The 27,928-nt window shown below is 41.3% G+C and overlaps 1 protein-coding gene across 3 annotated transcripts in view; it reads left to right on the forward strand.

Moving 5' to 3' along the window:
- The window catches only part of LOC119546043 (hemicentin-2), an 87,638-nt gene extending 60,348 nt beyond the window's left edge, over nt 1-27,290 (forward strand). For 2 of the 3 annotated variants that reach the window (XM_037852066.1, XM_037852064.1), the window contains exons 6-9: nt 8,729-10,918; nt 11,710-12,225; nt 19,025-19,393; nt 25,767-27,290. In XM_037852066.1, coding sequence (XP_037707994.1) covers nt 8,729-10,918; nt 11,710-12,225; nt 19,025-19,393; nt 25,767-25,948 — 3,257 coding nt within the window. In that variant the 3' untranslated portion in view covers nt 25,949-27,290. Of the gene's footprint in view, nt 1-8,728; nt 10,919-11,709; nt 12,226-19,024; nt 19,394-25,472; nt 25,520-25,766 lie in introns of all 3 variants that reach the window. The other variant, XM_037852067.1, reaches the window with a different exon arrangement.
- The last annotated feature ends 638 nt before the right edge of the window (nt 27,291-27,928 follow it).

A 27,928-nucleotide genomic window follows, 5' to 3' on the forward strand; every position in this document is an offset into this window, starting at 1 on the left:
CTTGCCCACACACACACACGCACGGCCATGATGAAGCGCCCCGAGTTATGCAACAGAAATGGCAACACAAGCAGCTGGTGTTGCAATCATGACCGACTGAAACCCAGAAAAACCAATGGCAAAATAAGAAAAGAAGTTGTATTTAAACACAGGTGATATTTTTGTTAAGGGCAGTCCATACTGCCCCATGGCAGACAATATAGTTTTTTGTTTGGTGGTAAAGCATATTAATCATTACTATAAGTTATAAAGTTAAAATAAACCATTGAAGGATTTCAAAAGTAGGTGTAAAACGAGCAACAAATAACAAGGATTTGAAATGTTTAAAATAACAACAATATATTTTAAATATATTTTTCAATGCATACTTTAAGCTCCTTAATAAGTGATTTAGTAACCCTAGGAATTTATATGGCTCTTTCCAATTACATAATTATTTGCTGACTGCAAATATTTCAATTATATTTCAAAAGTTTATACTGCCTTTTAATCCTGTATTCATAGGTAAATCCAAAACAATGGGCACACGCACTTCCCATGTCAGCCAGCCCACGTGCCCCAATTAAACCATAATCTCTTCTTTGTTTTAGCCCATCGTCCAGGCCCTATTTATATATATGTACGCCCTGCGTACCTTCGTTTGGCAGCTGGGGAAACCAAATCCATTCAGGATTGCCTTGGCAACCAGACAGTTACCTCTTATATCTCGGATCTGCAGAGCCCAACCAAACTTCCTGTCAGACGAAAACTTTTCCATCACACGCCCACATTTTCCAGGGCTTTTCAGACACCTCTCGAGAAAATTAAAGTAAATGTGTCACTGGCAGATTCCGATACGCACTGCAGATTTCCATTTCCGCCCTAATGCAATTTGCCGGACTCACAAAAGCAGCAGAAATCTCTTCAAATTAACTAAATATTTACAAAAGCAATGAAATTCTGTCTCGACATCTATTTTTTTTGGCGATGAAAGCCAAGGAGTTGCAGTGGCAAATTAATTTAACATAAAATTAAATGAGACGAAATGAAATGCAGCTGCAAGGACAGAATTAAAAGCAAAGTTTTGTTTCCCATTTTCTTGGGTTTTCCTTGTCTTGGCTCCCAAATGAATTTAATTATTCAGGTCAAAAGACAGGACAATGCCAAGTTTCCTTGCTGTTTTTGCATTAGTAAATGCGGGACGGGAATTGAGTTTATTAGGGGGACAAGGTTAGCACTCGATGGGGTTCCCCGAAATTTCTTCCTCCTTTCCGGCCTCCTGCTGAAAAACGTTCGCTTTTCTTTTCGTTTTTTTCCCTCCCTTATTTGCTTTACTTCTCGCAAATAATTCCGTCTTGCGCCTAATTCTCGGCTACAATTTTCCGCAGTCTTTTCATGTCGGCCGAAACATTTTCACTCGAAAGTTAAACAAAAAACAGGCAGCTGCAATTGCTCAACTGTTCCATCATTAGGATCATGATCATCATTATCCTCATCATCGCTTTTCCTTTTGCCTGCAAAATTACGCCATTCAAATTTTACTTCCACGGATTGTGCAAATCGCTTGGCCCATTTAATTGAATACTCTAAAGGATAAAGAGCAAAAGTGACTTGACGAGGAAATTTAAAATGAGGAAAATTAATTTACAGTAACCTTAAAAAAATATTGAAATATTAATTGAGGAACTATCAACTTTACTTAACTACTTTATGCTAATTTAATTTTTAAAGTTCCTAAATAAATATTATAAAAGGTTTTTGGTTAGAGCTGCCTTGCCAAATCTAGTTGAATTTCACTTTTAATTTGCGTATGTCTTTAAAATAAATTTCTGCCCACTAGGGTATTTAAACATACCCTACATCCCAAAAAGAACTCCCCTTAGAGCATCTAAATTTTTTGCCAGCCTATCCAGAACTTTTGTTTACCCACTTTTTTCGCCCTCGTTTCAGAACCTATTTTTTCGTCTGTGTTTTGTTGCGCGTCAAGTAAATAAATAAAAGCAAAAGTTTTTGGCCCACGACTCTAACTGTTACTTTTTGGCCCGGCTTCTCGGGGAAAAACCCCTCAGCAACCCCCTTTTCCCCCAGCAATTTTCCCAACACTAATGACATCGTTTGTGGGCTCTGCTACTCCCTTTCCCACTTTTTTCTATCCAGATCTCCATGTGTGCGCCTGGAAAAACTTTGTCAATAATTTTGCTGCCTATTTAAAGCAGCCTCCTGCTCCCGGATTTTCCCATTTTCCATTTGGCAGCTCCCTTTTTCTCCTGCTGTTGTTGTTTACCATTAAAATTCCTACCAGACAATTTACAAAAATTGTTGTGTTGTTTAAATAGCGGGCAAGAAGTTTTTGTGCCTTTTAAATTAATTTGGGGCAGCTTTGATTGCGTCTGTTTTCCTCAGAGGTGAAGATCCGAAATTGTTTACGCCTGAAAAACATGTGGAGGCCCATAAAATTAGAAGAACTTTTCATTGATTTGCCACAAATTGTGTGCCATAAAAATAAACTGGACAGATGGGAATGTGAGTTTTTGGACTGCGACTGCTGCTGCTGCTGCTGCCCACCAATTATGTTGTGTTTGCTCATTTGTATCTTTATATCTCGCCGATGCACAGATACATCTGTTTGTTTACACGTTCATTTGCAGCAGTTCTCTGTTTGCTTGCTTGTCTGCTCTGTAGTTTATCAATATGTTTTCGCTCCGGGGAAATCGAGGAGGAGTCCATAAAGTCATGCAACATTTATTAAATCTCTTGCTTGATTTTTCCCAGCAATTTTCTTCGGCCTCTGTGTGTTTTTGACCAAACATTTGCTTTGGTCGGCACAATTTGATTCCATTTTATGGCCAGCCTTTGTCAGATATATATACTATATATAAATATATGTATCTTTGGTCTGCTGTATCCGTATCTGGTATCTGCATGTGTGTGGCCAATAAAATTTTTAGTACAATAAACATTTGTCCGTTTATCAGTTGGTTTTGCTCTCTTATTGCTTTTTTCAAAAGCTTTTTGCACATTTTATCGGTGAGTGGGGAAAAGGCCCAGAATTCTAGAGATTTTTCCATAGAAAATGACACAGAAACCTGAAACAACACAAAGCCTTAAATTTTGCCTGGAAAATGAACGTATTTTTGTATCTTTATATCTTCAGTATGCTGTATGCTTCTCTTTGATCCGCTCGTGATCGCTTTAAAGTGTTTCCACTTTGGACAGCTCATGAGCGTATTTTTTATGTGCTTTTTCAGGCACGTTTTTGAGTTTGTGGTTTATGTGCTGGGTATATGTTTGGTTTTGGGCACGTTCGGGTGAATTAGATCCACTTGTGCATTTAGAGATACAAGTGAGGAACCAGAACCATACTTTTCTCTAAAGAAACTAAAATGATATATAGTAATATATCATTCAGGTCTAATACTTTTTTGAGTGTATAATCAATATGCTGCACTAATTGTTATTGACTTTAACGACGTTTTGAGACAACTACTCTTTATGGGCCTGTTTAAGAGCATCTCACCATGTATATTCACAGCTTCTGAGTATCGCCTCCCGTTTCCTCTGAAACTCTTAATCTCCAACTGGTTGGAGCTGTTCAATTAAATGATTTTCTTGTTACCCGACTTAATGTGCCTGCTAAATACTGTCCACCAAACTGGGAATGTGTGTACTTGAGGGGCAGGCAGGAGGGTCTTGTTTATTTGTCTCCGCTGAATATGTCTTCCTGTAATTTATGAGCAGTGGCCAACGAGTTTCCTTTGCTATTTTTCCATTGCTACTGCCATTTGCTATTCTTGTTTCTCGGCTCTGTGTTTTTTTGCCGTCCCATCTCCTGGGCCGCAGTTGTTTTAGTTTATGCGCTCAATTTAGTAACTAGTTAGCCAGAAATGGCAGAAACCGTCCGTATTGCTGGTCACTCTGCTCGCACACCCCACACTCCACAAGTCCCCGAAAACCAAACAAGAAACTAATAAAAAGCCGAACCAGAAACCACAAGAGCTCATAGCTCAAATGCGCTGACAGCAGGCACGAGTTATGCGTACGTATCTCCACTCGAAGGAGGACTAGCAGTAGAAGTCGGGGATGTCGGGAGGGGTCCCGATATGGGTACGGAGTAGGTAGAAGTATGTGCAGCTTTTCCAACTAAATGCTATAAAAATTCTTGACTTAATAGCAAAACAAGACAGGGAACAAGCGTTCCTATGCGAGTGGCGGGAGTGTGTTTGCGTAGCCACAGTTGCGGTTGAAATAATAGAGAAACTTATGTAACTCCTAAAAGTTGGTGAAATCCATTTTAGTTTCTAGAGGCAGTGCATAAAAAATCTGAACTGTACAAAGTACAAAGTGTAACCAAAAGTTAGTACTGAATTTACTGTAATTTTATGAGAACCATAATTTGAGAGGTGTCTAAAAGTATGCAGTAAAAGAAGTCCATAGTTTTTCAGAATGATTTCATTGGTATTTTCGATTGTAAATTTATTGTAGCTTACTTGTAAACACTTTTAAAGGTAATTTTAAAGCTATAGTGACACCAGCTATTATAAAATAACTTACAAGCCAGCTGGAACTACAGTTTCGACATGGACTTCTGATTTGACCGCAGCTGTTTGGCCTGTGTGTCTCTGATGGAGCAACCCGTGTAGGGCCACTAAAGAAAACTAACAAGTTACAAAAGCAAACCATCTGGTAGAGATGGCAAAGATGGCAATGGCAAGAGTCCAGTTCTGAAGAGGCGGCTGAGGTAGAGGAGGAAGTGGAAGTGGAGGTTCAGCAGCTGGAGAAGATGCTGAAAGCAGTTGGAGGAGCTGCTCGTGGATCCACATCCATATGTAGCAGCTTGGAAACAAGAAAAACTTGAAAGGCCAAGAAAAACATTTAGTAGATGATGAAAATCATGGCAACATCAACTTGAAGATGCCACACAACTGGCGGAACCGAAGGGTGGATGGATGGATGGATGGATGGAGAATAGAGGAGAATGGAGGAGAGATTCCTGTTGATAAGACCGTGATTGGAAGAGGAAGCTCTGCCAACTCTCGATGGGTCAATAACATTTTAAGGCACTTGTCTACTTAAATTTAAGCGTTAATTGTTTTGGGTAGGTAAGCACAGAGATAGAGTTCTAAGCACATGACTTAAACTTCGTTTAAATATATTTTATAGACAAACTTGAGTACTTGGGTATGTTTATCAAGAATGTGCTGATATTGTAGGAAACTTAAGGAGTACTTGTGGTAATATATAATTCCTTCTTTTGCATTTTCCTAAACCTTTTAGACTTTTTGACTTGACATCGTAACTGAAATTGAAGCACTAATTGCTGGCCCTGGGGGATCCCAGTATCCCTGTAGCTCTTCTTAAATTTATGGTATCTTCTGGAAAATTTGTGTGCCTTTTTAAACTTAACATTCATTAGTTACGAATAGAAAGGCCCGAGGAGAAACCGAAAAGTGAAGGAGGAGCAAAAACTGAACTGGGGATAAGTCGTAGTCGCCTTATCATTTATCTTGGACCTCGGGCCAAATGTTTTCTGGCCTGCCAATTTCGCGTGTCTTGAATGGATGGTGGGTTAAAATGGGGAGGGGGGACTTGGGGGGCGGGCAAGGACGAGTCGTTCGGTTCGGTTTGGTTTTGCGCTTGTTGGTCATATCAAATCGCTTTTGGCCCGGCTGCCTTGGCTTTTGTGGCCTGTGGCTCAGCGCGTGCCTTCCACAATTTTCCCGCTTTTCCAACCCGCTTTTCCGACCGCCTTCCCACCCGCAGCAGCCCACACATCAAAATTGGATTTGGCCAAGTTAAGCAACGACCATTGAGGGAGTTAAAGCTCTGTCGATTATTTTTAATGGATCTGCTGCTCTCGCGCCACATTCTCTTTTTTCCTTCCTTGCCGTTTGGTAATTAAAATAAAATTAATATTGTCTGTTTGTTCTAATATTATTGCTCTTTTGATAGTTGTTCAAGGAACTCAAGCTGCCAAGATTTTTTGGTTTTTAAATTTGCCATTTAACCGAGGAAAGACCCATCCCTGACATTAGGTAAAAGGTAAAAGAAACGAAATCCCTTTAGGCACTCGAAATAAATGTAGGCCCTGTTAACCTTATAACTAATTGCTAGGAAGATCCTTGGATAAACTGTATTAGACCCCGTCGTGTTGAATGTGAAAATTCCAAATTAAATTTAGCTTATTTTTCTTTTCACTCGGGGATTAGTCATATAAATTGCTCCTAAACCCAGATGTAAACTAAATTTTTTAATTTTTTCCTTCTACGTGGGTTGTCGGCTAAGAAATGGTTTTCCTTTTTCTCTCCATCTATTTTTGGGAGGGTCCTTTGTGTTTGTTAATAGTATTTTCCAAGTGAATGGTTAGGGCGGTTTTTTTTTGGCAGCATTTGGGGAAATGGTGGAAAAGGCAGAAACCTGGCAACAATTTGGCAATTGATTGGAAAAATATTTCTAACACGATTTTCAGGGGTCCCCTCATTTTTCGCTCCTTTTTTTTATACTTTTTTTTGGATCCTGTAAACTAATTCAATTATTTGCGTACATAATTTAAGGGCCGTGTCCGAGAGCGTTGAGCAAGAAATTTATATGCAAAACACGCATAAAATTGTTTGCCCCCGTCTCTTTCATTCCCCAGTTGGCCGTCTCTTTCTCTCTTCCGCTGGTTGATTATTTATGAACACGAAGCGTCCAGGCTATGGAAATAATTGAAGGAACTTCACTCCACTCCACTCGACGACTGCTGTTTGGTCCGGGGTCCATTTTAAAGTAATCAAGGGAATGAAAGGCCTATTTTCAGGTCACTAGCCCCGGCTTTTCCCCGCCCGGAAAATGCCAGGAATGCAATGCCGAAACGACCTGGCCCAAATGTTGAAAACATGTTCGCAAAGTGACAATTAAGCCAATTTGAAGCCATTTAGCGGGCAAGAACGCAAACAAAAACTGCGGTAAACTCAGCCAGCAGACCAAACAGAACCGTACAGTTCGGGTTATATACCCATTCGCAAACCCTTTATATGGAGGGCGAAATGAAACAGAAGCAGGTCTTGATTTCTAACCAAACAATGCTTTAATGGTCGCCGAGTCGGCGAACAAAGCCAGACAATCAAACGTAATTACACGCACATAAACACGCAAAAGACGAAGATTCTGAGGTTGAGACTTGAGCTGGGGCTAGAAGGGCACTGGGAGAAAATGTGGCGGTCTACAGAATAAATTAGATACCTATAATCCCAAGAATATGATGACAAAACAGTCTTGAATCGAAAAAAAGTGTGTACTAATTTTTTCTCACATAGTAGCATTTGATTAATGTGGGAGGTCTGCAGAATAAGTTTGATATATCTAATCTAGCTAAGTCGAATTGATAGATAAGGGGATTAATAAATGTAAATATCCTAAAATTAATCATTTAAATCATTAATTCGACATCATCATGCATCCAAAGTTATGGCTGATGAGCTCAAAGGTACTTCAAAAATGAAAAATTTCCTTTATAAAGTCAAATGATTTTCAATAAACTTCCGAAAAACCGCAAAGTAAGCTTCAACAAGTTGTCAGTACAACTTAATTTTCCTTTTTCTCTGTGAGGCTGGGACACCTGAACCCGCTTTTCAGACCTTTCATAAAAGGTAGCCAAGAGAGAATCACGCAATTTACTATAATTTGCAGGAGGATTGCGAAAGTGGAGATGGATGGGAAGGGGCTGGAATGGGTTGGGTTGGGGAAAGGGTCCGAGTCGAAGACCGTGCTCCAGTTTCGTGAGATTGCGGCAACTAAAGTTCTTCAGACTGCCACTGCCACTTTTCTTCTTTTTTTATATTTTCCTGCTGGATGTCAATGGTGCGGAGTGAGGAGTGCGGATTGCGGGTTTATGGGCAAAGTCATTAGGCAGCTGGCGACACTTATCCAGGGGGCAGTTAATTACAAAGTGGTTGCGGTGGCTAAGACATAATTTCACGCCATTTGCGGTGCATAAGAGGCCGCTAATGTTGGACCATGACTTGCAGTCAGCTCCTCCAACTTGGACTCCTGGCCCGTGGATGAATTCATCTTCCTGGCCAGTCAAGTGCAGGGGCGGAGTTTTCCGAGGGGGCTAGGAAAATGGGAAAGGAAATTACCTGCAGAAGAATGGAATTTCTTTAGTTACGAGCTTATAAGTATGTAGGGGGATGCATCCAGTAAACTTATTTTAAAGTGCCATAAAACAAAGGAACGAGCTTAAGATTATTAGGATATCCTTTAGGCAATCAAAGTGGCATAATTAAATTGTGGCAACCTAACCCACAAGATAAATAAGCTTAGGTATTTATATACTTCTATTTAAAAAATTCTCTGACGCACTTATTAATATCCTTTCCCAAAATATCCATCGAATAAAGCCTGCCAACAGATTGCTACCTCTTTTAACATCAAATTATCTCAATAAAGCCCATCCTACACTTTTCTTTCAACTCTGCTAATGAGTCTCTGGCAGTTATTTTGGCATTGACCGACCTTCAGACACTTGATTAGTTTAATTAATAATTGACAAATTTCGTGTCTAATCAGCAGCCTAATCATGACCAGTACTCCCACTCCCTCACTTTCGTTATCCCCTGATTAATTCAATTAGAAGTTTGGGATTATGCTGCCTGATTATGCCGAAAATGCTGCGTGTTTATTAATTTTCATCCAGCGGTTTGCTTTGATTTGGATGCTGCCTGTGTGACTTGACTAATTTTCGCTGCTTTTCTGCTTTCGCTTTTTCCAGATTACCCCCGAGTGGAGGTTGGACCCGAGAATCCTTTGCGGGTGGAACGTGACCGGACTGCCAAGCTGGAGTGTAACGTGGATGCCAAGCCCAAGGTTCCCAACGTCCGTTGGAATCGCAATGGTCGGTTCATCAGCTCCTCATTAGTTCACACGATCCATCGGGTGAGTGTCCAAGATGCCGGCAAGTACACCTGCATTGCGGACAATGGTCTTGGGAAGACTGGAGAGCAGGAACTCATCCTGGACATCCTGTACCCGCCCATGGTGGTGATTGAGTCGAAGACCAGGGAGGCTGAGGAGGGCGATACAGTGACCATTCGATGCAATGTCACAGCGAATCCAGCTCCGGTGACCATCGAGTGGCTCAAGGAGAATACCCCTGATTTCCGGTATAATGGCGATGTCCTGACTCTGAACTCCGTGAGAGCCGATCATGCTGGGAACTATGTCTGCCGAGCCGTAAATATAATGCAGAGTCAGGGAATGGAGCGCAGTGAGCGAGTGGGCAACTCCACGGTGGCCCTGCTAGTTCGCCACCGACCAGGACAGGCCTACATCACACCCAACAAGCCAGTGGTCCATGTGGGCAATGGCGTCACCCTGACCTGCTCGGCCAATCCACCAGGATGGCCGGTACCCCAGTACAGATGGTTCAGGGACATGGACGGAGAGTTCTCCAGCACGCAGAAGATCCTCGCCCAGGGTCCCCAGTACTCCATACCCAAGGCCCACCTGGGCAACGAGGGCAAGTACCATTGTCATGCTGTCAACGAGCTGGGAATCGGAATGATGGCCACCATTTCCTTGGAGATCCATCAGCCCCCGCAGTTCCTGGCCAAACTGCAGCAGCACATGACCAGAAGAGTTGCCGACACGGATTACACGGTGACCTGCAGTGCCAAGGGTAAGCCGGCACCCAGTGTCAAGTGGCTCAAGGATGCTGTGGAAATCCTGCCCGAGGAGAACCTCTACGAGGTGCAAACCAATCCCGACCAGGGTCTCAACGGCATGGTCACCGTGCAGAGTCAACTGAAGTTCCGCGGAAAGGCCAGGCCAAATGGAAATGCTTTGGTTCCAGGAGATCGTGGTCTGTACACCTGTTTGTACCAGAATGAGGTCAACTCGGCCAACTCATCCATGCAACTGAGGATCGAGCATGAGCCCATAGTCCTGCACCAGTACAACAAGGTGGCCTTTGATATCAGGGAGACGGCCGAGGTGGTCTGCAAAGTTCAGGCCTATCCCAAGCCCGAGTTCCAATGGCAGTTTGGCAACAATCCCTCGCCCCTGACCATGTCCTCAGACGGGCACTACGAGATTAGCACCACCACGGACAACAATGACATCTACACCTCCGTGCTGAAGATCAACTCGCTGACCCACTCGGACTACGGAGAGTACACCTGCCGGGTGGCCAACACCTTGGACACCATTCGAGCTCCCATCAGGCTGCAGCAGAAGGGTCCGCCGGAGAAGCCCACCAATCTGAGGGCCACCGAGGTGGGTCACAACTACGTGTCCCTGAGCTGGGATCCCGGATTCGATGGTGGTCTGAGCAAGACCAAGTTCTTTGTGAGCTACCGCCCTGTCGCCATGCCGAGGGAGGAGCAACTGATACCTTATTGCGCCACTGTGGGCAGCTCGAATTCGGAATGGACGGAGGTGGATTGCCAGCGGGACATTCCCTGCAAGGTCACATCCCTGGAGCAGCACAAAAGCTATGCCTTCAAGGTCAAGGCGCTGAACCCGAAGAGCGATTCCCCCTACTCGAGTGAGATTATGGTGACGACAAAGGTCAGCCGGATTCCGCCACCGCTGCAGGTGACCTATGAGCCGAGCACCCGAACTCTGGGCATCGATGTCGGAGCCACCTGTTTGTCCCTGGTGGCCGTTGTGGAGTCGATGGTGAATGCCGACAGTGCGAACGCCGCCTGGGAGGTGGTGGCCACCATGGATAACCTGCAGCTGTCCGGAAATGGACCCACGCACAAGGAGAAGGTCATCGACAGGATCATCGGAGCGCGGCGAGTCGGCGGAGGACGTGCCCTGGGCCACACCATCAGCGAGGACGAGGATGACAACGGCCTGAACTCGCTGGCCCTCGAGGATGACAACAGTCCCACGGTGCGGGTCAAGCTGTGCCTAAGGACCAATCCAGAGCACTGCGGCGATTACACGGATGCGGAAAGTGAGTAGAAGTGTTGTAAGAATTTATTTCATTACAGAGAAATGTATCAGTACAAGAGATTGCCAGTTAAAGTATAGAGTTACGTTAACCAGATTTTTAAAAATGAAAATTCCACAAGAGAAGTGCTTGGTGTGTATCAAGGAAAGTGGCAAAGATGGCCTGGCTGGAAAGTCCTCCACCGCTGCCGATGATTTCCATTATATGCAAAGCCATTACGAGCAATTGCACCACTTGAATGACCGACTGGCTGCCGGCGGACAATCAATCACTCATTCCGTCAGTGGTCGTGGTCGTGGTCTCCTGCCTCCTTGCCACCCATCTTTCAAGCAGCGAACCATCTATCCAGCCATCCAGCAACCAACCATCCATCCAGCCATTCATCCATCCACTTCAACTCCTTGCGATGCATTTTTCATGGCTTCATTTCATCTCGCTCTCGATACAGAGCCAAAAATGGGGTGAAATTAAGAAATCGGTTTGGAAACCGATTACCTTTATTAATGAGATTTAAACAAAAATTACAAAGAAAAGGATATTTTCGATGTAAAATCAATAATGTTTCATTTAAATCGAAACATTTTGGTATATAAAATTTAGATACTTGAAAGAATAAGATATTTTCTATATCGATTGATATATCAATCTTATTTCGATTATTTTCGATATGTAAAGAATCGATATTATAAAAGATAGGACATTTTTGATATTAAACTTTGAATTTTGATAGGTATTCCCTTTTGGACCTTTCTTTTCGAAACACATCACTAATATTCCTCTCTTTTCCCCGATAGTTGGCCGACCGTATATAGCCGAGGCTAGTGCCCTGGCCACGCCCACTTTGATTGCGATAATCGTGTCCTGCGTGGTCTTCGCCCTCTTTGCCGGCCTTATCCTGATGTTCTGTCGCTGCAAGCGGAATCAATCCAAGAAGAGCGCCGCCGCCAAGGATTACGAGATGGACTCGGTGCGACCATCGATTGTCACCGCCCAGCAGAACCAGGCCCCGCCCCCCTACTACCCCGCCTCCGGACTGGACAACAAGGCCCTGGAACACTCGATGGATCTCGCCCTGAGCATGGAGGATCAGAAGACCGCCCTGTACGCCACCCAAAACGGTTACAGCTATCACCCCGGCAGTGGGGTGGTGGGCGTTGGCCTTGGGGGCGGCGTGGTGGGCGTGGGCGTGGGCGGAAGCGTGGTCAGCGGCATGGGCGGCGGAATGGTGGGCGTGGGCGGAATCGGAGGCAGTGGCGTTGGCGTCAATGGAATGCCTGGTCTCAATGCACACACGATGCCCGGAAATGAATGTGAGTACTTGAAAAATATCTACATATTGCCTTTTAAGAAGAAAAAAATATATGTACCCCACAAAAATTATAGATTTTCATTTTTAAATTAAAAAAAAACTTTGAAATTATTTAAGAAGATAATACTCAAACGCACTCTTTATTTAACAAGAAAAAAACATTTCGTAACTACTTGTTAAACTGTCATGCCTTTTAGAAAACATATAATTTAGATTTATAGGTATTTGAAACTTCTTCAACCGTTTTATACCTTTTTTTGTAACTTTAAGTGCCAACCACGTTGGGGTGCCAAACAAAACTAAAAGATCGAAAACCAAAGTGAGAAATACTTCCGGTTGGGACATGTCCTTACGGTCCCTTTTTTCATCCAGAGGTTTCTGGGCTCCTCACCTCCGCTTGGGTTGCGGTGATTTTTCATTGTCCACACAAATACGTACACTTCCGCACAAAATGAAATCCGTGCTGACGTTTAAAAGGAAAATACGTGGGGTGGTATCCAAAGTGGGGTTTCCCGGGTGTATTTTTTTCGAAATTATGCTGCCCCTGAAAATGGGAAAAGTGCAAAATGGAGTTGAGTGCAAATCGATGGCGGCAAGAGCATTCATCAAGCGCGGTTTGTGTTCTGTCAGACCCCCTTCTACGCACCTGGAAAACAGAGGGGGGAAAAGCACTTTCCACTTCCGTTGTAAATTTGTTGAAACAGCAATTTTTTCTAAACGCTGCTTGTTTTTTTTGTCCGTTACTGTTTGTTGTTGGTCTGTAGCATTTTGTAATATACTTTCCATTTTGCAATTGTTGCTGTCGTCCATTCATCGTGACGTCCCTTCTGCCCACTTGTCCACCCGCTTTCAAGTGGGGGAATCCCCCTGTTTCTTTTCACCATGACTCTTGTTCCCCGTTTGAATGCGTAAAACTGGACTGAAGCTTTCTCTGCACAAAGAAAAAAGTCCTCCCCAGTTTTCCCCTCAGCGGTTTTACACAATTCATTATTAATTGTGCTGGTTTTCGTTTATTTTCTTTTTTTTTGTCCACTCACCCACATACATTTTTTAACCTTTCTCACATGGTGGGGGAAAAAAGCATTTGGCACTTGCTAATGATGTGCAAATTAAAAATTCCTTTTTTTGCTTACCACAAAGATAGGGAAAATATCTGCTATAACTGGTCGTTGTAAAATTGAATCTACTTTTACATTTTTTAAGCCTCTAAATAGCAGCAATTTGCTTTGGCAATTTCGTGTTTCAATTGTTTTCGAAGGCCAATTAAAATTTTAAGGCGCTTAGTCTCGAAAGGACTCGCTGAGGAGGCATTAAGGGGTTAAGGGGGCTGCCACTTAATTGCATTTAAAAACGATTGTGGGAGGTGGAAAGCGGAGAAGGAGTTGCAGTAACAGCTAATTTGCCAAGTGAAAGTGGCATGAATAATAAAGGGTTGCAAGTGCACGAAACGCAGGAGGACCAAAGAGTGTTGGGAAACTCCTTTCTCCCCATTTCCCTGCCATTGTGAGCGCTAATTGCCGCTTAAGGAGCAGAGCAGCCACAAGCGAGGAGCCGAAACACACGGCTCCAGACCAAAATGTCCTTCGGTAGATGCAGATGCTTCCCGGAAACACGAACCCCCGACTTCATTTGCACTGCACGACAAAAAATATCGATTAATTGTGATGTGGAAATTACAGAATTATATTAAAAATATTAATATTATATCTGATAAAATTGATAAAATAAAAATTCATTTATGGACGTGCCTAAAAGTATGCAACAATATTTTTTAAAGAAAGAAAAGCGGTCTATATTTCACAGTATACTTTTAAGCACCTCTTTAAGAGTTTGAAAACCCCAAATGATTTTTATCACACCCTCATTGTAAAATAAGAACTCCCATTATTTTCTCTGTGTAAAACCCCCTTCATTTTCCACTTAGCCTACGACTGAGAGCTGTGGCTGTTCATTGTTGTAGTCGCCTGCACTTTTCGGGCTCGTTAACGGCCGCTCAATTCGGGTCCTTTGGCTTTCCACCCCCAGAGCTTTGCCCCTTTCGTAACCCTTCTCCTTTCTCTTGATGGCCACAATTGCTTTCGACCTAGGCCAAAAACCTAATGAACTTTGCATGTAAACCGGCGACGACAATAAAAACAATCAAGCGAGGAGCGAAAGTGCAGCCAATAAAACGAGTGTTGAAAGGAGTCATTTGGAGTTGGGGAAAGCTCGGTAAATGTATCTTAAAGGTATCATGGATTTTATGAAGAGTAATATCCAATATATGAAGTAGCATATATGTTTTAAGGACCATGCTTAATTCATAGAATATTTATCTTCAAAAATGTTTAAGTACTAAACAAGAACTAAGCAGCTCTTTATTAGTCCCTGGTACCTTCTGCAAGGTTTCTTGCACTCTCCAGATAAAGGATCACAAGTCAGGGTCTGGAATATACGTATAAAAATATGTATGAAATACGCCCACGGCTAGACGACGGCTAGGACATGTTTCACCAAATAAATGCACAGCAAAACAAGCAGCTGGAATTTGGAAAACCAAATAAATGCAAACAAATGTCGTCGCACACACAGAAGAGGCAACCAACCATAGAAAATAGAGAGGAGGAAAAATATAAATGAAAATACAAAAAAATAGCTGGGAAAAATAAAAAAAAAAGAAAACAGAAGGAATCTCGCGCTCGGCAAATTTATGCGCTAAATAAATAAAGCCATGAACCCGCGCGCCTGGCCAACAAATGTCTGCCATGTTTTAGTTGGGTTTGGTTTAGTTCGGTTTGGTTTGGTCGGGATTCCTCTGGTCGGGGGTGTTTTCCATGCGCTTCTGGGGGCCGGGGTTCAGTGTTCCATTCTGTTCAGCTCAGCTCTCTTGTGCTCTGTGTTCTGGGCTTAAAATGCAGCCCCGCAAAGCAAATAGCCGCAAAATAGTTTTGCGCGCCCCAAAAACGTAGCCCAAAAAGGGGTGAGTACGTATAGGGAGGTAACTTTAGCTTAAAAAAATTTTATATTTTCCAAATCTTTTTTAAAAAGGTTTAAACATTTTAACAAATATTTACCAAAAGTCTGTCTATATATAATACTTCCAAGACAAGGTAAATTTATTTCTTCGAGTGCACGCCAGCTGCTGTGTTTTAGGCCAGCATTTTGCTGCTCTTTGTTCCCCTAATCTCTCTCTCGTTTTTTTGCAGTGATTGCCTCTCGAACATGTTTTTCTTGTGTCAGTTGTAAGCGAAGGGTTAACACGATGGGTTCAAGGGGGTCAGCAGCAGCCTTGGCCCAGCAGACTGGGTGACCAACCGACCAACTAGCCAACTGACCCAGCCCAAACCAAAACAAACCAAAATCCCACCGCACCACAAACAACATTCCGAAGACACCATCCATATCTATGAGTTCCAATTTGCTGGCTTTTATTTTTTGCAACTGGCCCAGCTAATTGGCTTAAATCTGAACACTGCTGGGGAATTGCGGGGAAACGAGGGCTTTAATTTATTACCATAAAATCATCAATACCCTTGACCTGTCTCCGCTTTTCACTCAACTCAACTCACTTTCTTGGGCTGAAATTTTCCGTCATGCCCAGCTGATCAGGAACAACAAGGCGAATTCCGGGGAGAGTTTCGCTAACAAAGTTATTTTACTTTCCCTAGCACGCCACGCCCCCACAGGCTTTTCATTCATTATCCTGGCGAAAAAATAAAATGAAATAAAAATCTGAGAAACTGACGCTGTTGCAGCGAACCAAAGTTTTTGGCCAACTTGGGCGCACAAAAGAAGCTGGCAGGAAAAGCGGATGGAGCGGCGGAAAAGTGCAACACGGCAAGTGCAGGAACTCGGCACTAGTGCGCCCCACTTTTCCCACTTTCCCCGGCTTTTCCCAGCCCTTTTCCCTTAAAATACAGCCCTTGTTGTGCCAGCTACATTTAAGCGCATTTAGGGCAAATGCCAAGCAGCCTCCGACTCTCAACTCGCAATCTCGACTCCCGGAGTCTCCGAGTCGCGTCGCTAATTAAAAGTGCAACAAGGAAAAGGTCACCAGGGGTTGGGGAAATCGTAGGGAAAATCGCAGCTGCATGGTTAGAAAATGGGGGTTAAACTTGCCAAAATATGTTCGGCAAATTTGCATTCATTGTGTGGCAAAGAAGTTGCAGAACAACATCTTTACAAAAGATAGAGGAAACTGAGATACAAAAACTTTACAATGAGCAATCATTACTTATATTTTTTATAGATCTTATAAGAAAAACAATATTTCAAAGAGCTTAACTCTACAATTTTTAAAAATTTTTAAAATTGTGTTTATGATGCATTAGTATTTAGTATGCATTAGTATTTATAAAGAACATATATTCCTAGTCCTAAAGCCCTTAAATCAATAATAATATTAATTATTCCTTTATGGTTTATTAAATCAGTACAATGTTTTTTATATAACTGGTTAAATTTCTTTTAATCATTTGTATTATTTCTCAGCTATTTTTAAATTTTACTTATGACTATTTTTCTCTGTGTAGTGTGAGAAACCTAGATAAGGAGCGAACTGGTGCTATTAACACCCCAAAAACAGAGAACAGGACTTGAGTTCAGTGCGGATGAGTTGAGTTGAGTCGGGATGGAATGGAATGGGTTAAGTTGGCAGCAAAAGTGAGGAGGCAGCAGCCGGAGGCGCAAGTTTGCCCCCATCCTTAACCCCTGGGTGCCTCGGGGACCACGGCCTGCTATTTAGTTAACCGTTAATGGCATTTGAAACTGTTTTTATTGTGCGTCTGCCGCTGCTGCTGCTGCACAAAAATGTTGCATAATTGTAAGCGCTTCCGGTTGAAAAGTTTGTCGAGTGAATTAGAGGGAAAACTTTCCACCAGCCCAAGCACTTTTACATGAAAAGATTTTCCAAGTGCGGACTGGGTTTAATAATAAGCTGTTGTGCCGGGTCGGGGGAGGGGGTTTTGGGGGAAAACTGGGGAAAATGGAGGCGTGACTCGGCCAGAACTATGCCGCAACTGTTGTTGTTATTTGCTCAAATCAATGCACAAAACTTTGACAAACTTTAATTGCTAAAAAAATAAAAAATACAAGGAGTAGGCAAAATGTTTCCCTCCAGACAATGGAAATGCATTAAAATTTTCATCAGCGAGGGAGGGAAATTTTGTTATTTCGGTCAAATATTTTGGCAAACTTGAGCAATCAAAAGTTGCCGCCGACAAAAGATTTGATGCTTATCAAATTGAAAAGTTTCAGTCTTTTTTTTTTGGCTGTCCCCCCGCATTGCAATTGGAAAATGTATATAAGCGGAATGTTGCGGCATAAAATTACTCAAGCAAATATGCAAATTGGCTGAGCAAATAAAGAGCAAACAGAAAAGTTGGCCGCATGAAATGTAAATGAAGTTAATATTATTACTGTTTTAGTTTTATGGCTAATCATAAAAATTATCACGCCCACCGAAAACGAGGCATAAAATCGGGGCCCTAAACTCGAGTCGCAGTTCCAGCTGAGGACACGCAAAAATGGCGAAAACTTGCCATAAAAATGGTCGCCAAAAGAGGCCACGCAAGGCGGGGAATATGAGCCTATTTCCCGAACCACTAGGTTTTTTAGACCCCAGAAAATATGGCACTCAATCTGGGGAAAACCCCCTAAAATCGAACATTTTTATTGCGTACTGTTTGAGGCGTGCGAAAGATAGTGCACTTGAAAAAGTAACCATTTTTATGTTATTAGTCTGTATGGATAATATTATTTTGCTTATTAAATAAAAATCATTTTATTTAACCACACGCCATAATTAACTGTTAATGTAAGAAAAACAATAGGAAATCCCCTTTGTGGGTATAAGAATCGCGGCGACTGTGACAAATCCCCTAAAATGCCAAAGATTATATACTTTTGGGAACACAACGCAGCCAACTCAAAATTCAAAAAGTTTTCGTTTGTCGGCAAGCGTGCGTTTAATATTTATGAGTGATTTATCACGATATAAAAATAATAATAAATGCGTCCAGGCAGCAAGCACGCACCAGCCCATGGAAAAGCATAGGGAACAATGAATGAAATCGGAAAACTCGGTTGGCAGGTTGGAGCAGGAGTGGGAAAATGGGAGCACCAGCTGCTCCTCGTCGAAGGACAAAGGCTCCTCCACCCGTTTGCCCCATAAAAATTTGTCAAAATGGGCTGAGCGCCGAAGAAAGGTGCTCTGCGAGGGTTTATGATATTGCGATGGATTTTAAGTGGCGCACGCGGCGTATGCGCAATGTGATAAACTATTAATTACGCCTTGTCTACGACTCGAAGTTAATAAATTTTATGCCCCTGTCATTTTTATGTGTTAATCAATAAAAATCCAGCCCAAAGTTGCCGCCAAAAGATAGAACTTCAACTTTGTTTTGGGACCAAACTTTTGCTTAATTTTAATTAAAATTTATTTTACTGCCAACGAGGGAAAGTTTTACTTGGCCAAGGGCCAAATAGTCAGTGCCTTACATGTGAACGATGGAGGTTAAAATAATAGGAACTGTGTGAAGAAAAATATAATACATTAAATAACAAATCAACAAGTAAAGTTTTTACAATTTTTAGTTTAATTTTAAATGTTAGGGACTTGTGGAAGAAGTTATACGAATATTTAAAACTTAAAAACCAATTTTATAAACATTAACACTTTTGTAAGCTCTCTTTGAATAACTCATCAATATATTGTTTTTTTTCGTACCCATGTTTTTTCTCTATGGCAAGAATGCAACTCTCTCGTGTACTTGTTCAAAAAATGTTCATTCATCATTTACATTTTCGTTGTACTTTACCAGGGGTCAACATGGGCTACATGGAGAACAACTATTCGAACTCGAACAACGGCGGCAGTGTCAACTCGCAGGACTCCTTGTGGCAGGTGAAGATGTCGGCGGCGGCGGTGGGCAACCAGCAGGGATTGGTCCAGGCCCCCCTCAACCAGTACGTGGAGCAGCAGCCCGCCTATGGCTACGACCCGTTGACCCACGGAGGCTACGGGGCGGTGGACGACTACGCCCCCTACCCGCACCTCACGGCCACGCCCAGCCAGGTGGGCGACGAGTACCACAACTTGCGCAACAGCCAGAATCCGTCCCGGCAGGACTACTGCAGCGATCCCTACGCATCTGTGCAGAAGCCCAAGAAGCGAGTCGATCAGCATTTAGGTAAGCAATCTACGGAGTTCCCCTATGAGAATAGACTAAGAAATGTGGTATATTAAGATCTAAAGAGATCTGAGATCTAAAGAAACCAGATTTGATTGTCAGCGGGAAGATATTAAATAGATTCAGACTAGGGGTGTTCTCGATGCGAAACATAAGATCCAGCATAAGGGTTTTGCAATAGAATGATATATGTATATATGATATATGTAATGATATATATAATATTTTCAGTTCTCTTGGATAAATTTTAGTTTAGTACATTACATACCATAATAACAGACAGTATGAATATGAGGAAATCGAATAAGGAGCTTATACGAAAAAGGACACCAGGGAATATTGTCTGCAGTCTGATCATAAATATGTATAAGGACACAAGAAGTATATTTTTCGGGGTATCTACTCAAAATGTATATACTTATCAAAATAAAAGCCACTGAAGCATGGATAACGAAACTTATTAGTAGAAATTTCACCCATTCATCAGAAACTGTGTGTGAACAAGAAGTGAATAAGCGCCGATGAAATAATGAGAGAGAAAGGCAAACTGCAGAAAATTACACATAGATTGCGAAGAGATTTGTTGGAGGAACTTTTCCCTTATTTTGATTGATAAACTTTTGCCGAGCCGAGGACCCAAAGTTTCTATTTTCTGACACATTAAGCTGCCTAGAGTTCCCAGTAAAAGAGTGAGGTCCTGGCTTTGGATTCTATGTCCTATGGCCTATGTCAAAAAGTGTGTGGGCCAAGGAAAGTGAGAGGGCCAACAACATTTCTGTTGGCATTTCGGGCTTTGGCTCGCTTTCAGTTATGACAAGTTAAGCACTGGGAATCTGGAAATGTTTTGCGCCCTTTTCCATGCTAATTATGTGCGGTCAGGGGTGAGGGCGGGGCACAAGTTGCAAATAAATATTATTGGGCAATATGCTGTTCGAACATTCGGACTCGGCTTAAAGTCTTTGTTGAGTTTGCTTTAAGTTCACCCGAGCACAAAACACAACCGCAGCAAAAGCAGCAAAATCAACAAGGACCAACTGGGTGGCAGGATGTTGAGGATGTGGGGACGTTGGGATGTGGGGTGCCCTTTGGCATCCACAGCTTGTTTTTTGGGATTGTCTATGGGTGTTCTGGGTGTCCTGTGTGTGCTTGTGTGTGAGCTCGAATTTTTGCGGAATCCATTTCTGCCGCATGGCCCATGTTGTTATGTGTGTTTTATTATTTGTATACTCTACATTTCTTGTAGCACTAACGTGGCCTTAGTTTTGAGTCTTTAGATATAAACCAGTAGTTTAATCTGAAACAGAAAAATCCTTAAATATTTTAAAGGAAATCATCTTCTATATTTTTTGAAAGTATTTAAAATAAATAATAAATAAAGAAAGAGGAGAAAATTGTTAGGATATAAAGTATAATTTGGGGGAAGAAATGATTAAAGAAAATATCATTCAGAAGAAACGTTTAGCTCTGTTACAGGTATTTTTTGTTGCTCAATTTAAAACACAAATAATCCAGATTATTTTTAAAATTTGAGGGTAACCCTGATGTTCTAGGGTATTCAAATGTTTTGTAATTCTGCCCCATACTTTCCATACTGTTTGTTGTTGTTATTGTGATGCCAATAGCACCGCAAGTGTTTTAAAATATTAAATAATAAAATGCGAACCGAACCGAACTGAACCGAATGAAAGCCCAAGATGAACAGCGGGCACAGTGAGGGTTTTGAGTTGGATCAGCAGCAGTGGTGACTGTAAAGCGCCAGCGGGTCGTATGCGTAATATCCCCCTCTTTTTTTGCGTGTATGTGTGTTGGCCACAACTATGAGCGGTGTGTGTTTGTGTGTGTGGGTTATCTTTACGCTTTATGAGCACCAAAACCGGAAAAAAATACATTTTTGGTAGCTACTTCTTGTTGTTCTTGGGCGGTTTTTATTGCCCTGGACTCGCAGGACGTTATTATTGTTGTTGTTTTTTCTGTGTTGAATATTGTTAGCCATTTTTTTTTGTATTTTCGCCTCAGTTCTTCTTTCACTCACTCCTTTCGTATAAAATGCAATAGAGAAAAAAGAAGCGAAAAAAGCACTGGAGGCTCCCTTTCTATGTCCTTATTCATTTTTTGTTTACTGAGGTTAAACGCAAGGCACAAACATGAAAAAATGCCAGGGAAACTGTAGTTCTTTTTGGTTAAAAAAAATGCATGGAAACAATAAAGAAAATATTTGTAAAAAAAAAAGTGAAAGAAGGGAACTATTCGTGCATGTCAATAAAATGCAACAGCGCCATCGAAGAAAGAGCAAGCTGCAAGATACAAGATACAAACTACCAGATGGAAGATAGATCCCCCATGAGAGCCATCAAAAGCAAGGCAAACTTTTAGGGGGTAGTGCCACTGAAGAGGGTTAATGTAGAATGTAGTGGGTTAAGAGAGGGCCAAAGAGGGGTTAGGAGTGGAGCAGCCAGCAGATTGACAGTGCTACAATATGCAAATACATCTTCATTACATTGATGTCAGCTTATGCACAGCTTGCGAATGCAACTGAATGTCGTCTCTGCGTGTGTGTGTGTGCGAGTCTGAGAGTGTGTGTGCCCGCCCGTCTGTGTTTGTATGTTTAAAAGCTTTTACACTTGCCAAACTCACATTTGAGACCCTCATCGCTCATTCTGCAGCCCGCTTGCCCCACCTCCTGTGGCTTCCGAAACCCCGGCTGACTTTTGTGCTATGCAAAATGCATCCAAGTTGCACTGGAAAAAATTGGGCACATTTCACATTTAAATACATCATTTTAGACATTAAATAACTTGGGGTTCCATTGAAATCCTTAGAGATTGTATAGTGTAATGTCTAAGTATGCTGTAGAAAATATATTTCTTGGGGAAAATCATTAATCCCTTAAAGTATGCTGTAGAATAATGTAACGTCACCTTCTGCCATACAAAACTCGGTGTACTTTTGAAGCCACCTTAAGGTTGTCAGTGGATTTCTGTGGTATATTTCCTCAATTCCGTATCCTTAAAATGTTCCGGTGGATTTGGGTGGCTTCCCGATCCCTAAAATAATATTTGAAAATATTGCTGAGGTATAGTTTGATACTTTAAGGTACATTTCATCAAAATCGTGTCAGATTATTTAAAAATTAATGTGCAACATTTTTCTGCTGTGTACTCGAGTGATCAGGGGATGCAAGTTGAGGGGGGAGGGGTGCTGGCCATGGCCGGAAGGAAGAAAGTCTGCGGCAGGCGCCAAAAAGCTGCGTAAGCAAATTTTTTGCTCATCTGTTAACATGCAAAGAAGGCTGCACAGAATAAAGATTGGGGCATATATGCTATATGTACAATGTACATACATATATGAAGGGGAAAACTGAAAGGGAAATTTTTGGGGGACCGAACGGCAGACCGACCGACCGACAGACAGACACACCGACTAACTGATTGATTATGCAGACTTTTGTGTCAGTTGGTTGAGCGCCTTTGTTCGGTCTTTTGTCAAACAGACTCCTGGCCCACAGGAAATGGCTTTAATTCATCATTAGGCCAAGCGTAGTAGAGAAAGCCAACCGCAAGATGAAGAACAAGTCGGAGATTATCCCGGGCTTTTAGCAGATTATTCAAATTGCTACTTCATGAATATACATAAACGATTTTGATTAATATCGGAGCATATGCCACACATATTTATGTCGGCGTAAAGTAATTGGGGGAAGAGTATGGGAAAGGGAAATTAAAGGGTAGGTACTTTAGTTATCTACTTAGAAATTGCACATTTGTCGTAGGAGCCTACGATAAACTAATAATAACCGATATATAATCCCCCCATTTCTTGTCTTTGCCAACTATCTGATGATTTAAGTCCAAACAAAACTGTTTTCGCCATTAGAAAGCCTTATTTCGCCCTTCTTATCGCTTCGCTGAAAGGCTCATAATGCAGTTTTCTTTTGGGCTTGGGCAATAAATGCCAGGAAAACTTATTCAAACTGCCGTAAGAATCTTGTTCTGGCCTCGCTTTCGCTTTCTCCCATCTTCTGGATGGCTTCCAAAATAGTTGCAGGGATGTGGGGCACCGGGAATCACATAAATCACATGAGTCAGGATTTTCGCAACAAGAAAAAAGGACGAGCAGGAAAAACAGCAGGAGGCGAAACACACTCCACAGCACTAAACACACACTAAGTGGATTTGTGAGAAGAAAGGCGAGGGACAGGGGCCAGAAGAATCGGGGGAAGACTGGAGAAAGCCACTGGCCAAAAAGGCAACAAATGATAAGCGTTTTAACCCCTTGTTCTATGCATGAGAAAGTGTTGCCAGCCGGCCAGCAAGTTTGTTTGTTTGGTTTGTGTGTGCTGCTGGGATAAACTCATCTGCAATTTGTTTACTTTCGACGTTTCCGAAAATTTACTAAAAAAGAATGGGTTATTACGAGCTTAGCATAGCAAAAAACTTGGCCAAGAGTGGCTAACACACACATAGAACATTTGCATGCAAAGACAGCTGGGCAAAAAGGCAACAGTGCGTATGCTTAACGCAGAAACGATTAAGTTGTTGAGAGACAGAGGAGACTGAATGGAAATTGAAAAACAGCAGGAAAAACCACTAGCCGAAGGGGCGTTTCGCTAACGTGGGCGTGGCACAATAAAGTTATGCGCATAATATCCACAGCTCACGTATTGGCCATAAAATGCGGGCAGGAGAGCCAAATCTTCCGGCAGTTGAAAATCTTCGAAGGGAAATAGTTCAGAAAGACGGGAAAAAAGGATTCGCTTTCCCAGCTTTCCCTGGCTAGCTGGCTTTCCCTTTTTTTGCCACCCCCATCGCTTTTGGGTCAAGTTTATGCAGATGCCAGAGTGGAGTGGAAAAAAATCCAAGGCGATGGGGCGATGGCGACAAACGCGCTTAGGAATTTTCACACAACCCAGAAGCCAGGGAAAATCAGTGGGGGGGGGGGGGGGGGGTTGTGGTAGCCGTCCGGTGAGGAAAAGCCAGTCGAACGAGATGGAATATGTTAAAGAGCAGTTGTTAGAAAGGATTTACGTTTTGCATTTAAAGGCACAGGGAGAAAAATTGCAAATATTACATACACAAGGTTACAATTTTATTTAATATATATTTTAAAATAATAAACGTAAGTTATAAATACAAAACGATTTTCCAACATTTTTAACACAGTTGTTGCTGAAATTAGTTTTTTGAAATATACTATATGAAATGGGAAAATCTAAATACACATTTTTAAAGTCATTACTTCACGAGTTGGATAATTTTATTGTATCAAAAACGAATCCGATTTCTTTATTTATTTCGATGAAAACTCAACGCCTCTGTTTTTTTTTCAGTGCAGAAGGGGTAAAAGAAAGGAGGGCTAGGAGGCAGACACATTCACACATTGGTATTTGGCCAAAAAAGCATTTCGATGCGGCGATTTTGTTCTGGCTCCTCTTTTTTCCTTATTTTGAAATTCAAATTCCAATAAATTTTCCAACGATTTGGCACACAAAGCAATCCAAAGCTGAAAAAAGGGGGGCTTAAGTGTGGGAATGCGTGGGGGTTGTTAGTGCTGAATCCTTTGCCGGATTTGCATGGCCAAAAGAGCTGCGGACATGGCTCGAAGTGGAGAATTGGGAGGGGGATCCGCTTAAATATGCAACAATTTGTAGCAGACAAAGATGTTTGCCAAAGTAGCGGGGGAGGGGAGCAGCAGCAGCCAAGTCCTTTGATTATAAATTAATGTCCTGTTTAGCAGGGACGGAGTCCAGGGACCACCCAAACCAAATGCCAGAAAATGCCTCTAATTCGTTTACGATTTCGAGGGGGTCAACAAATGCAGCAATCCGTTTTGCAATTGGATGTCGTTAGTGAGGGCAATCAGCTGGTAAATTAAAACAATTGCTTTTGGGGGACTTAAGGCTTCAATGAACGAGTTAGTAAAGTACAAAAAGCGTTATCCTTCATTTTAAGCTAGACCTTAAGTATTGGCGTGTTTTAACTATTCCCTAACATGGCTATTTTTCTTTACTACTCTCACACATGTCTTGCACTCTCATAAATCCAAAAAATATATATATTATGTATCATAAACAAATCTATAGCGGACATTATACAGGATGTTACGCTCTAACGGAGCGCGCAGGCTGAAGTAAGTTAAAGTCAGACAAAAAATCTAAATTCCATTACTGTGATGATGCCGAATTTTTGAGTTGCCTGGACTTCATTTTGCCTATGATTTTCCCAGCCTATGCACTGAGAGCCCATCAAAAAAAAAAAAGAGAAACACTGTTTGATTAGCATTTTGTTTTTAATTGTTTGAGCATGACTTGGCCGCTTTTCCGCCCATTTTGGTAAACTAATTTAAACAATCTCCCCCCTCTCTCTTCCGAACACAGATTCACCATATCACGACGTAAGCGGCCTGCCCAATCCCTACAACATGGAGCACTTGGAACAGGACGAGGTCCTTCCCCCGCAGCAGCACATGTCCTTGAGCTACGACGACAGCTTCGAGGGCGAGTATTCGACAACGCCGAATGCCAGAAATCGTCGCGTCATACGCGAGATTATTGTCTAGGAAAAATCTAGTTCGAGAATCGGTAAATCGGAAAATCAGCACTCAAAATATTCTCCACATACACACACCCACACACACGCTAAATTCCATGATCATCCATTTTTATATTATCATTTTCAACTGCCAGCAGCAGATCTTTTGAAAAGTGGCCATTTTGAATACTTTTTTTAATATATTACTTCGATGTAAGCTTAGTTTTTGAGGGATACGACGAACGTGTGTTGAGTTTTATTGGCAACGAAACATATACCATATACCATATACCCTAGGATTAGAGTTCCGATCTATCATTGCTCTAGTTCAGCACTTTGTTGAAACAACACGACAACACTGAGAGAAATACCCACACACACGGATTAAAACCATCACTGGACAAGCACTAAATGTTACGATTTACCAGGTAGCATAAGGCTAAGTAGTAGTTAATATTAATGGTCATCTAGGTCCCAGTTGCAACAAACGAACTCTAAACTATAAGGCGGAATTTCGGAGGGCAGGCGATCGAAAAATCTAAAACAAAATCTCACTTTTCACCTAGGCTTAGGCTAATTAACTCGTAAGTGATTCTTGTTGGTTCTGTGCAAAATTCGCGGGCACAGATCCACGAAAAGTAAAAAAGTATATACATAAACAGTACGACCTGCCACAAAAATCAAGAAAAATATATAAAAAAAAATCGAAACAAAAGGAAACAAAACTTACCTTAAATTAATTTTAAATTTTTAAATAACTCTGAGAAAAACGAAAAACGTTGCTTTAAGTAAGTTATATGATACAAAAATAAAACTAAAATACAGAGAACTTTAACGAATTATTGAAAATAATTGAAAAAGATTAAGATAAACAGTAAAATACAAAAAAAAAATAGAACTCAACTCCTTCAATCTGAAAACTTTAATTTAATTTACAAAATTTACCAACTAACGAAACTATATGTTTTCCATTTGTTCAAGCTTTGTGTTGAAATTCAAAATTTTAATTGTAGTTATCGTTAAGCCAACTAGAAAACGATCGATTAAGTTATGTTAACCACGCAGACCTATTGAGTTAAATATAAATGTTTTGTTTGTGTGCATTACGTTGTGTTTTTAACCCCTTATCATGTGTTTTTGCAACTTTTTGACAATGGCACAGACACAACTCGAGAAGTTCGAGAGGAAAACATTTTTGTAGCTAAGATTTAAATGTAAATACATGTGTAATTGTATATATTTACTTGACTTGCAAAGTAAATAAGCAGCAGCGGCAACTTAAATTAAATTGTAGTTAATTTTAAACAATTTCGAAATGAATTTAATTAGTAAGCAAGTGTTTAAGAGCAAATGCCACAAAATAAAGCGGATAAAACGAATTAAGAAACCTTAAGCAAACAAGCAAATCTCGTCGAATGAACAAAAAACATATAAGCAAGGCGGGAAAAAACGAGAAACTTTATTATATAAATTATACAATCTAAAACCAGATAAGCGGATATACATTATATATATATACATATACACGTACATATACATCTACTTATTATTTGTAAATAAGTAAAGCATAATTTCTCATTTGATAACCCCAAGCGAACCGGAACCCATTAAAAATATATTTCCAAACACTACAAAAAGCGGAACAAAAATCAAAGCAGATTTTTTATTTAGCAAAAGTATTTATACAAATATATATATATTTTGCAATTTGACTGACAGCAGTGGCAGTGGCACACAAAAACACGAGCGATAAAAACATGAACGAAAAAGTAGAGACAGAATCTGAGGCCCTCGGGCTGTTCAAACAATAAAACACTTTGTTAACTATTTTGTATGCATTTCTGATTTCATTCAATTCAACAAATTGCCACCCCACAAAACGGAAAAGAAAACATTAGCTAAAATATTTATGCATACACACAAACAACACTCATGCAGTCACACACATAAAACAAAACATATAATATTTTTTTATTCAGTTTTAAAACGAAAGGTAAAAATAAAGCGA

Source organism: Drosophila subpulchrella, chromosome 2L (assembly GCF_014743375.2).
Source record: "Drosophila subpulchrella strain 33 F10 #4 breed RU33 chromosome 2L, RU_Dsub_v1.1 Primary Assembly, whole genome shotgun sequence".
In the NCBI taxonomy this organism is placed as follows: Eukaryota; Metazoa; Arthropoda; class Insecta; order Diptera; family Drosophilidae; genus Drosophila; species Drosophila subpulchrella.